The 15,108-nt window shown below is 37.8% G+C and overlaps 1 protein-coding gene across 1 annotated transcript in view; it reads right to left on the reverse strand.

Moving 5' to 3' along the window:
* Positions 1-14,392, reverse strand: part of XPO7 (exportin 7) — a 40,885-nt gene extending 26,493 nt beyond the window's left edge. The window contains exons 1-9 of the mRNA XM_058720408.1: positions 14,281-14,392; positions 13,605-13,751; positions 11,465-11,558; positions 10,463-10,629; positions 9,096-9,188; positions 6,312-6,416; positions 4,769-4,934; positions 4,118-4,191; positions 2,331-2,450 (exon numbers count right to left, since the gene is read on the reverse strand). Of these exons, the coding sequence (XP_058576391.1) occupies positions 2,331-2,450; positions 4,118-4,191; positions 4,769-4,934; positions 6,312-6,416; positions 9,096-9,188; positions 10,463-10,629; positions 11,465-11,558; positions 13,605-13,751; positions 14,281-14,301 (987 nt within the window). The 5' untranslated portion in view covers positions 14,302-14,392. The remainder of the gene's footprint in view (positions 1-2,330; positions 2,451-4,117; positions 4,192-4,768; positions 4,935-6,311; positions 6,417-9,095; positions 9,189-10,462; positions 10,630-11,464; positions 11,559-13,604; positions 13,752-14,280) is intronic.
* Between the last annotated feature and the right edge of the window lie 716 nt (positions 14,393-15,108).

Here is a 15,108-nt window from a genome sequence, read left to right on the forward strand (position 1 = left end):
TCAGTGGCAAAGTTACACAAATGTTTAGTTTATTTACATTATATCACCATTGTTATAATAAATTTAGTCCTATATTAGTATGTTTATGTGTTTTACTTCATACTTCTATCAAACACTTTGGATTTGCTTGCATATTAGACAAACATATCTGTTTTCTTACACAGGTCTTCCTCTATTAGCATACTTTGTTTTGTTCACCAACACATCCCTGGCACATAGTGGGTGATCTGTGTATTTGTTAAATGAATAAATGCATTTTGTGCTCGCTTCGGCAGCACATATACTAAATGAATAAATGCATTTTTAACAGTCTTCAATAAATGCTGCTGAGAAAATTGGACAGCTACATGCAAAAAAAAAAAAAAAAAAAAAAAGAAACTGGACCACTTTCTTATATCATACACAAAAATAAACTCAAAATGGACTATAGACTTAAATGTGAGATCTGAAGCCATTATACTCCTAGAAGGAAATGTAGGCAGTCATCTTCTTGACAATGGCTACAGCAACATTTCTTTAGATATGTGTCCTCAGGCAAGAGAAACAAAAGCAAAAATAAAGTGCTGGGGCTATACCAAAATAAAATGGTTTTGCATAGTGAAGGAAACCATCAACAAAATGAAAAGACAACCAACCCACTGAATGGGAGAAGATATTTGCAAATGATATAAATAAGGAGTTAACATCCAATATATATAAAGAACTCATACAACTCAACACCAAAAAACAACCTGATTAGAAAATGGGCAGAGGATCTGAATAGACATTTTTCTGAAGACATATAGATGTCCAACAGACACATGAAAAGATGCTCAATATCATTAATCCTCAAAACCACAATGAGATACTACCACTTACACTTGTCAGAATAGCTAGTTAAAAAAAGACAAGAAATACTGGGGCACGTGGGTGGCTAAGTCATTAGAGCATGCTACTCCTGATCTCAGAGTCATGAGTTCAAACCCCACAATGGGTGTAGAGCTTACTTTAAACCAAACAAAAAATCTTGACCCAAAAAGACAAAAAATAACAAATGGTGGTGAGGATGTGGTGAAGAACAAACTCCCATGCACTGTTGGGAGGAATGTAAATTGGTGCAGTCACTGTGGAAAACAGTATGGAGGTTCCTCAAAAAAGTAAAAACAGAAATACCATATGATATAGTAATTCCACTACTAGGTATTTACTCAAAGAAAACAAAAACACTAACCTGAAAAGATATATGCACCCTTATGTGTACTGCAGCATATACAACACAATAACCAAGACATGGAAGCAACGTAAGTGTCCAGTGACAGATGAATGGATAAAGAAAAGTGGTGTGTGTGTGTGTGTGTGTATGTGTGTGCATATATATAGAGAGGCAGACAGAGAAAGACAAACACCGTATGATTTCATTTATATGTGGAATCTAAAAAACAAAACAAATGAACAGACAAAAAAAAGCAGAGACAGACCTATACATACAGAGAACAAACTGATGGTTGCCAGAGGGGAAGGTTTGTGGGGATGACCAAAAATGGGTGAAGGGGGAGTGGGAATACAGACTCCTAGCTATGGAGTCAATAAGTCACAGGGACAAAAGGTACGGCACAGGGAATATAATCAATGGTATTGTAGTAGTGTTGTGTGGTGACAGATGGTAGCTACACTTGAGGTAAGAATACCATAACATAAAGAGTTGTTTCACTATGTTGTACATCTGAAACTAATGTAACATTCTGAGACAACTATACTTCAACTTTAAAAAAAAAAAAAAAAAATTTTTTTTTTTTTTTAAACAGAGGGACAGGACTAAGTATATTTAAAAATGAAATGCTTGTATGATATTTCCTAGTGTAGAGAAGTGGTACTTTAAGAAAAGTAGGTGTTGGCTGAATCTCTGGGACTGAAAAAGACAAAAAGGGCAATCGAGTTACAGAATGTATATATTAGAAAAAGCACTTTATCTCTCTTCCCACCTAAAAGCAGCCCTATACACTTAGGTAAATAATGTATATTAAAAAAAAAAAAAGAAACAAAAACCACATTTCTTGAGGGAAAATTACTAGCTCTCTCCCTATTTTTCCTGTATAAGTCCTGCATTCTTGAAGCGAGAGCATACAAATCCCTCGTTTGGGATCAAGAAACTGCCTACAGATACAGATTCACTTCAACCTTCTAAAGAATGACACACCCAACTGCTCTCTAGGATTTCTGCTAAGTGTGGCCTCTAGACGGATTTCCTTCTGACTCCTAACAGATAGGCATATACTAATCACCCCCACCCCCACAACAGCATATATATGTATGTATTTATTCAAATAAAAATAAATCCTCAAAAATCTTACCTGTGGGTTTTCCAGTATTCGTTTAACACCATCAACAAGATGAGAGAGAAACTTGGCCCTCTCTGCATTATTAAACAGGGATCTTCTGACTGAGGCAATCTGTACTAAGCAGGATAATACCTAAAAGCAGATGCAATCCAAACACAATTGATTAAAAAGATGATATGGCTATTCCATATTATCTTTTCCCTCCTTCCCCTCCTATAATATTCTTCTTACATATGCCATTAATTCTTCCCTGTCAACCCCTGCTACCATTTCAATGATGTAGAAAAAGTTCAGGAAGATGCAACTTAGGATATTGGAAACAGCTTTATTACAAGAAAAAAAACCTCATTAGATCCAAGTTACCATAACAACTAGTTAAATCCAGAGTTTAGAAATTCACTTAGGTATTATTCTTTGACCACCTACCGGCTTCTTTGATTCTTGTTAAGATATGTATTTAAGGTTTTAAAATATCATTCAATTCATAGTTTAAGTAAAGTTTTAGATTTGGTTTTCTCTGTTTCATGAAGAATTTTGGCTCTTCAGGCTTTGCTATGTAGTGCTATAATGAAATAACCAAGTTATATCTGTGTCCTAAAAAAACCCAGGCTTTATACTGAAAACACTTCTCTTTCCCCACTATGTTAGATATTTACAGTTTGCCCCTCCAGATCTATATCTTCTATCATTCTCCACACTGCTCTACTCCTTCAGAAGCTGACTTCTGTTAACTAAGCAGAGCCAAGCTCCACTGCCCTCTTGCCTCTAGTAGGCCTCAACCACTGGAAAGTTCTAGCAGGAGATTAAGGGCAGGAAGAGAGAGGCACCCCTTCTCAACTCCTGGCTGGGCCATGATTGGCAGTATCCCTACTTCTGCTGTCCAGCCCTCCCCTAAGCCACAGCTTCAGCTCTTTCCAGGGTTTTCTCCTCTTGCCCCCAAGGGCTCCCCACTATTGCACTCCCTTAAGGGTGTATGGCACCTCACCACCCCTTGTTGGATTCCCTTAACGTTGCCCACATATCTTTACAAATAGTCCTTTCACTAACTACCCCTCTTGAGTGAGCTACCTTTTCCTGAAGTAAACGTAAAGATAAAAACAGCAATGTATTCATGTTTCTACTAAAGCAAAGGTCTACATTTGGAAAAGTACCATAATAACCAGGAAAACAGTCTACTGTAGAAAAACTATGCAAAACATCCATTACTTTCCTGTTTTATTTGTGTGTTTTGTACAGTAGCATTTTACACCAAACAATTTGAAATATGAGACCAGTATCTCTTAGGACCTGGATAATTTTGAGATTTGAGGAGGGTAATTATTCTGCTTTAAAGAAGAAATGCATTACTTCCAAGAGCCCTCAAATGTTGTCCAGGATAGTATACAAATTTGTCTTCCCCTTACAGCTTCCATTTATCACCTATGTAACATGTGCCTGAGGATTTTAAAAACTTTTCTTGGGCAGGATCATCTTCATTTAGACAATACAAGGTGAACCCTCCCACTCCAGCCTGTGATTTGAGGTGTAGTATAAAGTCAGATTCAAGATAAGACCAAAAGAGCTTGACATCTGCAGCAATTTGTCATTAGACAGGAATAATTTAGAGAGAATTAAGTTAAGACTTTACTGCAAGAACCTTTAGGGTACAAGCTTTACCACAAAAGGCTAGATAACTACCCCCACTATTTCTATGCCTTGCTTCTAGGATTTTATACAACAAAATGAACAAGCATAAGGCTCATTCACCATTGCTACTTTCTAGAAGTAGGTTTGTTTTAGAAACTGTGGTCCTGACTCACCAGAGGTGAAAATGAAGGAGGGATGGAATGATACAGGTCAAAAAACAGCTGCAGAGTTGAAGAATCTAAGAATGCTGGAAAAAGACAAAGGAGTGCGTTACTGAGTATGTCTGCTCGTTGCCAGTGGTACACATGGGACTATGTATCAGTGGACATCTCCCTGCTTTCCTATCTCCCAGTGTTTACCTCCTTTCAAAGTGAAGGTAAGAGGGGCTTTTTGTTTCCCTCACTGTTGTTTTTAGAGAACTAGGTTTTAGCTCCTCTAAGAGACAGATTCATTTTTCTGACCCTCAGAGAACTTAAACCAATCAGGACTGTGTTCAAGTTTTATCCTAAAGAACACAGAATAAGAACAAGTTCTTTTATTTCATTTTTAAAGCTAGAAATTATGTCAAATGAGTAAGATCACAGAGGTCTCTAGGTGATTAATGTAGGAAGGTCAAAGTTACATTCGTTAGTAACCCAGTAACTAAAAAAAGGCTCTGAGGCGGAGGGATCTGTAAGATTCCTCCAACAACCTCTTCCTCACTTTATCAAGGCAGATGCTGACCTTCTAAATTGTCTCTAACAACAAGCAAAGGGTTGTCATCCCACAGACGCTGTGCAGGTCTGAGCAGCAGCAGTCTGTCCCAGGTGGTAAAATTCTGTTACCTGATCTCCAGCTGGTGGGGATCTGTACTGTGCACAGGTCATCTGAGGACTCGTCAGTAGAAGTGCCGATGAAATCAAAGTTTAGGCAGTTATGAGTGAGTTTGAGCAGTTGCATGAGCAAGCCATGCTGACTTTCATCATTCAAGTTTAGATTCTTTCCTGAAGCCTGTAAAAGTGACCACATAATGAGCCCCAAACAATCACTCCTCTCTTCCCAGCTTGCTGCCAGACTGCTGAGAAGGCTGTTAAGCCAGAAAAGGAGGGCAGTATTTCAACTCAATAAAGCAAGTTTTCCCCTGCAAAAGACGCTGTACTTCCATCACCTTAACGTCACTATGAAAATCCTAGATCCTTATTTACTATAAAAACATGAAACTGGTATTTAAAGACCTCCCTCTTTGGACACTTATCCTTTACATGTTGTAGACACAGTGACCACAAGGGATTCTGAAGCAATATGGGATGTGTGGTTGTTCCATTTGCTATGAGATCCTAATAATTTCTGGATAGCGTCTGTGAACTCAGTGACCGGCTGGCTAACTGTTTTTGACAGTATCAGTGGGGAGGAGTCAATCCTCAGTTTTCTCCAAAGCTTTTCCCCTCCAGGGGGTACAACAGCTTTTGCCAGGCAGCTTGCCCAACCTGAGGACTGTTTGGGAATTCTGAGGTAGAATGAAGTAATTGAGGAAGATGAAGATCATTAAATGGAGCAACAGAAAGAATCCAAACTTGCTTCTAAAAGTTGACACATAATGGAAAAAGAGACTAAAGACAAAAACAAAACAAAAACAAAAACCCAACTCCCCCAAACCCCCCACAACAAAACAAAAACAAACAGCCAGAGGCTAATCCCATTTAGCTTTCTACAGAGAGAAGCTTCCTTACACATTGTTACAAATGTGTAGAACTCATAGGTGAGCATTGTTTTCTTAGTTCAACTCTATCCATAAATGAACAACACCAATTTTCTGCTTTAAAATAGGTAATTTCCTTATATGATAACTGTCTACCCCTTCAGGATATGAAATCTAAATGGATGTTAAAAATTCAAAATCTACTTTTCCTTACAGATGTTGCTTGTTTATTTGCTGCCTGTAACTCAGCAGGGGGCAGGGGAGCTGGCCTGTTTCAGTATGCTAACAATGCAGCCTGAACCTACTTTCAGAGCACTAAGAATCCAAACACCATAAAGCTAACATGCCTTTACTCCATGAAGGGAGATTTTATGTGCGTATAAAAAAAGCAAACAGCAAGTCCCAAATTCTGTGCTATACTAGATTCCTTGGGATATGTGTTCATTTACTGTGCTTTGCTTAGGGGAACAGCTCTGAAATAGGGCAATTCCAATCCTTTTCCTAATGTCAGTGGTCAGCGTGCCACTTTCTTCCGCATCTCAGAGGCAGGTGTCGTAGGAGAGATCGTGATGGTTAAAGGGCTGCACCAACTCTCAAGGGGTTGGCTTGGAGCTGACCCCTAACAGGTCCCCACTCATTCTCATCCTTTCAAAGAGGCCTAGGAAGGAGGACCCAACCTACAATCTTACCTGTTTTAGTAAATTGCAGGAAAGTGTGAAGATATCAAATAACGATGAATCTCGGAAAGAAGAGGCTATTTTTCTGTGCTTGGTTAAAGGATGGGTGGTGTCTGCCTGTGCAAAAAATAAACCAATCCAAGTTTTAGAATTAATTGCAAAGAAAAAAAACTTTCATGCAGACTTCAAATAAACTAGGATTTCCAATAAAACCAACTTGTATATACAAAATACATTTTTAATGTTTAAATCACCATTAACTTATGTAGAGTAAGAGGATGCAAAGGACAATAAGCGGCTAACAGCTAGCCAGGATCTGTCTATTGCTTACAGATGGAAGACGGAAAGAGAGATGAGTATCTCCACTGCAAAGTTTTAATTTCCTCTGCACAAGGGGGTAAAATTTAACAAACTGCTGGCAGATATTGCTAATAATTACTAGCATGTTGTATTGTGGCTTAGTCTCAGAAACAGACAGTGGCAAGGCTTGGGTTTGGTAAACAATCTGCTCAGGGCTAAAGTTACCATAGAATTTCTACAACAGTCATTAATTAACTAACAACCATGAACTTAGGATAACTGACAATAGCCCACAACATTCTCTGCCTTCTCTAACCTATTTCAACATGTAGTCTCTATCCCAGAAGTGAGCACTTAAATTGAATGGTTGTATTGGTCTCTCATTTTTTTCCTCTGTTGTTCTCTTTTCAGCCAAACTTTAAAGGTTTCTGTGGTTAAGGACTCCATCGCTGGCTTCTTTAGTATGCCCTCTATTTCTGACACACAGACACTTCAGTAAGGGAACAAAGGAATTTCAAGGTTACCAAGGGAATGTGTAGTCCAACCACCTACCGAAAGCTTAAATCTCTTCTATAGACCAATCAACTCATTCAAGAGGGGGCTCATTAAAGAGTAATGCAGCACTCCCCTTGATTCTCTCTCTTTTTTTTTTTTTAACGCTTTATCTATAAGTAATCTCTACACCCAGCGTGGGGCTCAAACTCACGACCATGAGATCAAGAGTCACATGCTCCTCCTACTGAACAAGCCAGGCACCCCTCCCTTGATTTTATTTCTAAGTTCAAACATGAACTTAGACAGAAAAATGCTGATTTAAATCTGACAATCCCCTCCCCCCAAAAAAACACAAACCCAACAGAAAATTGAATTTTATAGTGGTTCAAAATATTCCCCAATTCTAGCTTCACTGTCACTGTGTCATCATAAATGTCTTGAATATTATTCCATTGCTAGATTATGTACCATATTCCAAGTATAATCAGTTATGCTGATCATAATAGAGAATAATTACATTAAGTACATTATACACATTTCCATTAAGAAAGACAAAAGTTTGAAGTTTTCTTTTTTAAAAATATTAACATTAATGTATTTTGTGGGGCCAAGCTTCAAAGAAGAGAACATTAAAAAAAAATTTTTTTAATGTTTATTATTTATTTTTGAGAGAGAGACAGAGAACAAGTGGGGGAGGATTAGAGACAGAGGAAGACACAGAAGCCAAAGCAGGCTCTAGACTCTGAGCTGTCAGCACCGAGCCCAACGCGGGGCTCAAACCCATGAACCATGAGATCATGACCTGAGCCAAAGTTGGATGCTTAACTGACTGAGCCACCCAGTCACCCCCAAAAAGGAGAACATTAACTCCACAATCTCTGTATTTAGTTAATGCATGCTTTACTACTACCACAAAGGTAATAGCAGTTACATTAATAAGTTAGTTGTTAAGAGCATAGGTTCTGGAATAAGACTATGTGGGTTCAAATTCAGATACTTTTGCTTGCTGACTGTGACATCTTAGGCAAATTATTTACCTTTATGTGCTTCAGTTTCCTTATATAGAAAACGGGACAACCATAGTACCTACCTCACAGGACTACTGTGAGAATAAAATTAGTTAATATAAGTGAAGTCTTTAGAACAGTGCCTGTCACATAGTAATCACTCAAAAGTATAAGCTATTATTATTTTGATAATGATTGATCACAGTGGGGATCACATGTGACATAGAATATAATATAGACTCCAGATTTTAAATGGCTGTAAGCTGATGCATTTATAGTAGTACTAACAGTTAAAATTTCTCAGGGTTAATAAAAATGTCTGCATAAATATGCACCATAGCAACAGTGATGCCAATGTAATTAACAGCTGACAACCGAAGGGTGAGATGTCACAATTAATATTAATACTGGCCTGTTCAATAATTATAAAATTTTAGCCGGATATAAAAGTAAATGACTACCAAAATAATAGCCAGAGCGAAAGAAAGCCACTGGTGTTTCCTCTGTAGTAATCTATAACGTCAATGGATACTCACATAATTATTTGGTACTTAGCACAATGTTTTATGCATTCAAAAGATCCCCTCACAAATCTTTAATAGCACATGGGAACTGAGTTTTAAATGATTATAAACACATACTAATGTATACAGAAGTGGCACACAAATATTCTGGTTCCACTTTTGTGGTCCCTTTTTTGGACTCATTTAACAATTGTTTCATTAACGTTTTGACTTAGGACTGTTCCTCCCATCTCTCACAATGAACCTTAATTCCAGCAAGGATAGTTAGCTGATGGGAGGATCAAATATTCTGGAGACAGAAGAGGACCAGGACATTAAGAATGAGGAAGGTTGCACTTACAGAGGAAAACCCAATGGAACTATTGTTTCAAAGGGCATTAATCACTTACCGCAAAAGCACACAACTGCCAAAAAAGATCATCCCACACACAGCAGAAAACACCAATACTGAGAAAAAATATGGCACTTACTTCAATGAGGAAGGCTGTAGCACTTACTTGATTAATTTCATTGGTTAGCTGAGATAAAATTGTGACGCCAATGATGCAGTATTCAACACTATCCTGGAAAAAAAAACAAAAACAAAAACAAAAACATAAGGTAGAAGTTGGGATGTGCAGCAATGGCAGTGCACTCACAATTTTGAAATGGCACAATCCTGTGTTGCTATCAAAACTGCCTGGATAAGGTAGCAAGGAATTGCAGTTTAAAACTGTTGCTTTGCTGGGGCGCCTGGCTGACTCAGTTGGTTGAGTGTCTGACTTCAGCTCAGGTCACGATCTCATGGTTTGTGAGTTCAAGCCCCATTCTGGGCTCTGTGCTGACAGCTCAGAGCCTGCAGCCTGCTAGGGATCCTGTGTCTCCCTCTCTATGCCCCTCCCCTGCTCATGCCTCTGTCTCTCTCTTTCTCTCAAAAAGTAAATAAACATAAAATAAAATAAAATAAAATAAAATAAAATAAAATAAAATAAAATAAAATAAAATAAAACTATTGCTTTGCAGCACACAAAACCTAGCAGTCATGCAGGGAGACTGCTAAATCTGCCTTTATCAACATTGAGGCCTTTTGTACTTTAAAAATACTCGTATTACCTCATATCCATTATACAAAGAGAAACTGGCAAAATACATTTAAGATAAGTGACAAATGAATGCATAACATAATTTACAAAGAGACTACATACAATAAGAAAAAGACAACCAGATTTTTAAAATGTACATAAGATATAAACAGGAAGTTCACAGAAAAAAAATAGGTAGTAAATTAACAAATGAAAATTTTGTTTTGTCTCATTTATAACTCAAATGCTGAGATACTAATTCTTTTTAGCTATTACATTGGAAAAATTAAAAAGCTGAGCTCGCAGGGTGAAGGTACGGGAGAAAGGCAGACACTCTTTAATTGCTGTAGGAAACAACTTTTTTTTGAGGATAATTTGGAAGTATCTTTGACAGCCAAAAACGCACATAGCCCTTTGATTGTATAATTCCATGGCTAGGAATTCACCCTTCAAACACACTTACTCCAAATATGACAGGTATATATATTCTAGGATATTCATTCAAGTGTTTACATAACAGTCAAAATATAAAACTAAACTAAATGCCCACCTATATAAGAAATTAGTTAACTAAATTATGGTACCTTAAGATTGGAACAGAGTTTGTGCTGACGTGTAAACACGCAAAGCTAAGGCATATTAAAGGTGAAAAAGACACAGAAGAGAATGTATAAGATAATACCACTTTGTGTGATGTTTAAATGTGTAATGTTTATTACATATGCATATGCAAGCTGCTTCTCACATTCCTATTACATCAGATATATACATCTTACCTGTAAAAACCTTGTGACATCTGTGATTGCATTTCTGAAGACATAGTCATCCTTCTGACAGTCAAACCAGCCCAGTTTTGTGATCCTGGCATATAACTGAATAAGCGCTTGCGTCACAAAAGTCGCCAACTTTGGCCGAGTGGCAAGGTAGTTGAGCACATAGTTCCCTACAAAACAAAAAAAGTCACATAAAGCAAGCTCTGCCAGGGAAGGGCAAACATCTTTAAATATACGAAATGTCTGAGGAATGGTAAATTTAGACTATTTCCCCTAAACCTCCTGTAACTCTTGTTTTTGTTGTATTCCCTTAATTCTTAATACTACTGAGAAAATGGCACTTTGTTTTTTTTTTTTTTTAAATTTTTTTTTTCAACGTTTTTTATTTATTTTTGGGACAGAGAGAGACAGAGCATGAATGGGGGAGGGGCAGAGAGAGAGGGAGACACAGAATCGGAAACAGGCTCCAGGCTCTGAGCCATCAGCCCAGAGCCTGACGCGGGGCTCGAACTCACGGACCGCGAGATCGTGACCTGGCTGAAGTCGGACGCTTAACCGACTGCGCCACCCAGGCGCCCCGAAAAAGGCACTTTGAATTTAAGATTACTAGGCTTTCCAATTCAGGATTTTATACTTGTCACAATGAAGACCCTGGAGTATGGCCGTTCTGAATGTACTTGAGCTTGAATGTACTAAGCTTGTCTGCACAGAATTCAAAATCCTTAACAGTTGTTTTTTCTTAGTTATTAGTGGCAGTAAAGGCTGAACAAAACAGTCTGATGACAAAGGACAGGACTGTCCCCCTGATGACAAAAGGGAGGACTTAGACTTATCTAGAAATAATTATATAAGGCCCCTAATTCTGGAAAAAAACTGGATTCTATATATTTTTTATGCTCAGCAATTTCAGAACATTATCAAACAAGCAACACGAATTTAACTATTATTAGCACATCATTAAACAAACTAATTTCTTGAAGGAAAAACCGATAATTCTCTACTTACGAATATCTATGCGTTGCTCCAATGGTAGAGGGTTGTTTGTGCGTGATACAAGCTTTGTAAGGCATGTAGCTGCCAGTAACTGGGAGTAAGAGGACTGTGAAAAGAGGGGGGAAAAGACTCAGAATTCAATTTTATTGAATTAGTCAGTCATGAGGCTTTTTATTTGGATATCTATGCTTAGATTGAAGAAAAATTAATCAGTTTTGCCATTTTCTTCATTTCTCTGCATTTTAGAGGGCCTCAGGAAAAACGAGTCCCACACATAGTACGTGTTCACTTAACTGATTTCAGTTACGAACAAGGCAGTATGAAGTGAATGGCCTGATCAAACTGAACCCAGTGCCACTTCTGTATCACTTAGAGGGGGTCACTTCAGAAAGATATTAAGAAGACAGATCTCTTATTTAAACTGAGAAATCTTCTGTCAAAAGCCTTGTTATAATGATGCTTCAAAAAGTTTCAACTCAAAATATTCCTGTAGTATACCATTAGAAAGTTAAAAAAAAAAAAAAAGCAGCATTAGAGGAAGTCATTACATTAAGCTGTACAGTTAATCCTAAACTTTTATCTTCACAGCAGCATAACTAGCAATCAGATACAGCTTTCCAGAATGTATATGGTAGTTTTAAAGTAAATTTATAACAATTATTTATGAGAAAGAAAAATTATGCCCTGTGCAAGGGAATAGCATTATCATATTCTCGTATGTGGATTTTATGAATTTTAACCTTATGGAGAATCAAGAGTATTCTAACTGATCATAATGTATAAAAGGGAGCCATGTACAAATTCTTCCATGTGGCTCTATTATAATAGTGTCATATAACAGTGACAGACTCAGAACTATTAAAACAATTTAATTAAGGTTTAAGGATAATTTCCCACGACACTAAAAGTCCTTAAGACAGCAGGCTATCCATAGGCACTGCATAATGCCACCAGTTATAAAAAACTTTATGCTTAAGAAAAAAAAAATCTATAAAAAAATCACTTGACATGTGACTTTTACTCAACAGCCCTGAACATGGGTTAACTGATTACAGCAGGTGTGTCAAATCACTAATAACGCAAGAGAGGTTACTCTAACTGCAGAATAGAGCATATAAATGCAACTATACATTATATAACATCTAAATGGTTTTCACACATAATTCCAATAAATCTGCTAGGTCACTCTAAGAAGTCAATAGAGATTAGAAGGAAGCATCCACTATAATTGTGTTTAGTATTGCACCAATTTATTCCAGCCTGTTTTACTTACTGACTGTCAACGTGAGGATCCGGAGTTAACGATGTCAGATATGATAGGGTGGGGCCCCAGTGGGAGTCACCTGTAAGAGCTGGTTGTGCATCTCCCGTAGCACAAATATACAAATCTAAGTGGGTCAATCCTAAGACTGAGCGACTGGAAAGCAATATACAAAACACTACATGCAGAAGCAGAGCAGAGCACTCTACAACTCTGACCCGGGTCTCTGTAACCTTCAGATATTTGCTGCTAGTCGGGATTCTGACTCTCGGTGCCCTTTCATGATACCCTGGTTGGATTCTTACCCTTCCCTTCCTAAGATCTCCATCTTAGCCTAAAATGTTAACTTAATCAAATTATGTCTCATTAACAGCATTATATTGATCACCACACTGCCATTTTTAAGCTGGAAGGAGCTCTGATTCCCTTTTTAAAAACTGTAACTTCTTGTAGTTTTCGTTGTCAAGATTTTCCCCAACCCCTCTGAGGCAGTAAGCAGTGACTCTGGTACAGAGGAGGAAGAACAGAGGTGACCAGGGAGCTTGTACGCTGTGTGACATGGGCTATGTGGGTAAGAAAGGTCTGTCTTCTTTGTAAAGGATATGAGGTGGTACTTAAGTGTGAGAAACAGGAAAAAAAAAGTCCCAGAAATTTGATTCAAGATGAAAAATGAGAGAACAAGATATATTTCAGTGAGATTTTCCTGATGGGGCTGTGTGTCCTTTTGTTGTCGACCAGGCAGCTGGCTATGGTGCTTTTTAAAGGTGAAATTAAGGAGGCAGAGGTACCTAGAAGAATTAAGGAACAAAACTTATCCCAGTCCACCCTTAAACTTAGAATGTATTTTCCTAAACCTCTCTGATCCTACAGGATTTTTCAAGCCTTACGTACACTTCCTCTTTCGAGGAGCAGCTGGCACTTGCTCAGGCAATCAGGGCTGTTGGTGAATTCAACCAAGGCTTTCTCTGCCTGCAGTCGAGTGGTTGTGTCTGTTGTTTCATAGAGCTGTTTGCACAGATTCTCGAGTTGGGCCAGGCTCTGGAAAAGATCAGTCAAGAAAGAAATCAGTCTATACACACAATGTACTGTCCTCAAAGCCACTAGACAAAGATAAGTAATAATCAATGGAGAGAGACTTGCTTTTCAACTCTGAGGAGAATCTGGGTGACCTTTATCTAATAATAACTATTTATAGCTTTTTAAAAATTTTATGCTTTAGAAGACAAAATGATAAAATACCTAAAATGTCTATCTATACTTTTTTAGTCATTGCCTTAAAGATCAATCACAAACAATACATTTTTCATTGCAAATACCCATCCTCCTAAGCTTTTCCAAAAGGCTTTCAAATAAAAATTCAGAATTTACTTGCTCTCCCATCAATTTCAAAACTCAATACTAGAGGCATTCCTGTAAAATTAAGCACATAAACACACAATGTGTCACACATCTTTAAATAGTTTTAAATATTTTCCCTTTGCCTAGTAGTTATTAGCTTACAATTCTGTGTCTGAATAAATAAAGATGGACAACCTCTCTGGGAAAGCTTCAGAATGCATGTACGCACCTTCCTCCCTGGATCCCTCATGTTTAAAGTTCAGCAGACTCTCTTCTCTTGTTGTACTTTAAACTCGTGCTTCAGCTCCAAATTTAAAGTGGAAGGGTCAAAATACATTCAACCCTAGCATATGCTCAGACGGAGATAAGATGAGGGAAACGCCCCCAAACAAACCCTTCTCTCCAAATCTTGAAACAGTTCCAGGGAGGCAGGAAGGGGATGGGTGTGTGCTTCAGTCAGAACCCAAAGGGATGCAAGTCTACTTCCACTGAACGTGGAAGTGTTGAGAAGCAAAGAGGAAAGAAACCTGTAAGAGTGCACTTAACTGTCACCTCTCACTGACTGAAGAGGAGGGCAAACATCTGTTAGTCTTTAAAGAAATGGTTTGGACTTTAAGAAGAAATCTGAGCCTATTTTCTACAATAGCAAGCAAGATTTGGTTTAAAGAGTTTGAGGGATCCTACTATTAGAAATGACAATTCTGACAAGAACAGAATTTCTGTTTCTTCTGTTTCTTCTGTTATAATAATAATAATACTAAACAAACTGACCTGGGTAAATAGTCTAAAATTTATTACACAGGCAATCTGCTCAAGGCTTTTCACCATCAATTTATTTCATTATGGTGTTAACTTTATAAATCACAGCTTTTCCACTAAGCAGGAAAGCCCTTAGGGCAGGATACCTATTTTACTCAAACTGATTAAGAAAATTCAAACATTAACCTAAAGAAAACAAGAAAGACAAGTACTGACACTCTTAAGATCAGGGGTCTTGCTTCCGAGAGCACAACAAACACAACTGCTACTCCAAAACAAACCAGCCACCCTTCAAAAC

The sequence above is a fragment of the Neofelis nebulosa genome, chromosome 3, assembly GCF_028018385.1.
Source record: "Neofelis nebulosa isolate mNeoNeb1 chromosome 3, mNeoNeb1.pri, whole genome shotgun sequence".
Taxonomy (NCBI): domain Eukaryota; kingdom Metazoa; phylum Chordata; class Mammalia; order Carnivora; family Felidae; genus Neofelis; species Neofelis nebulosa.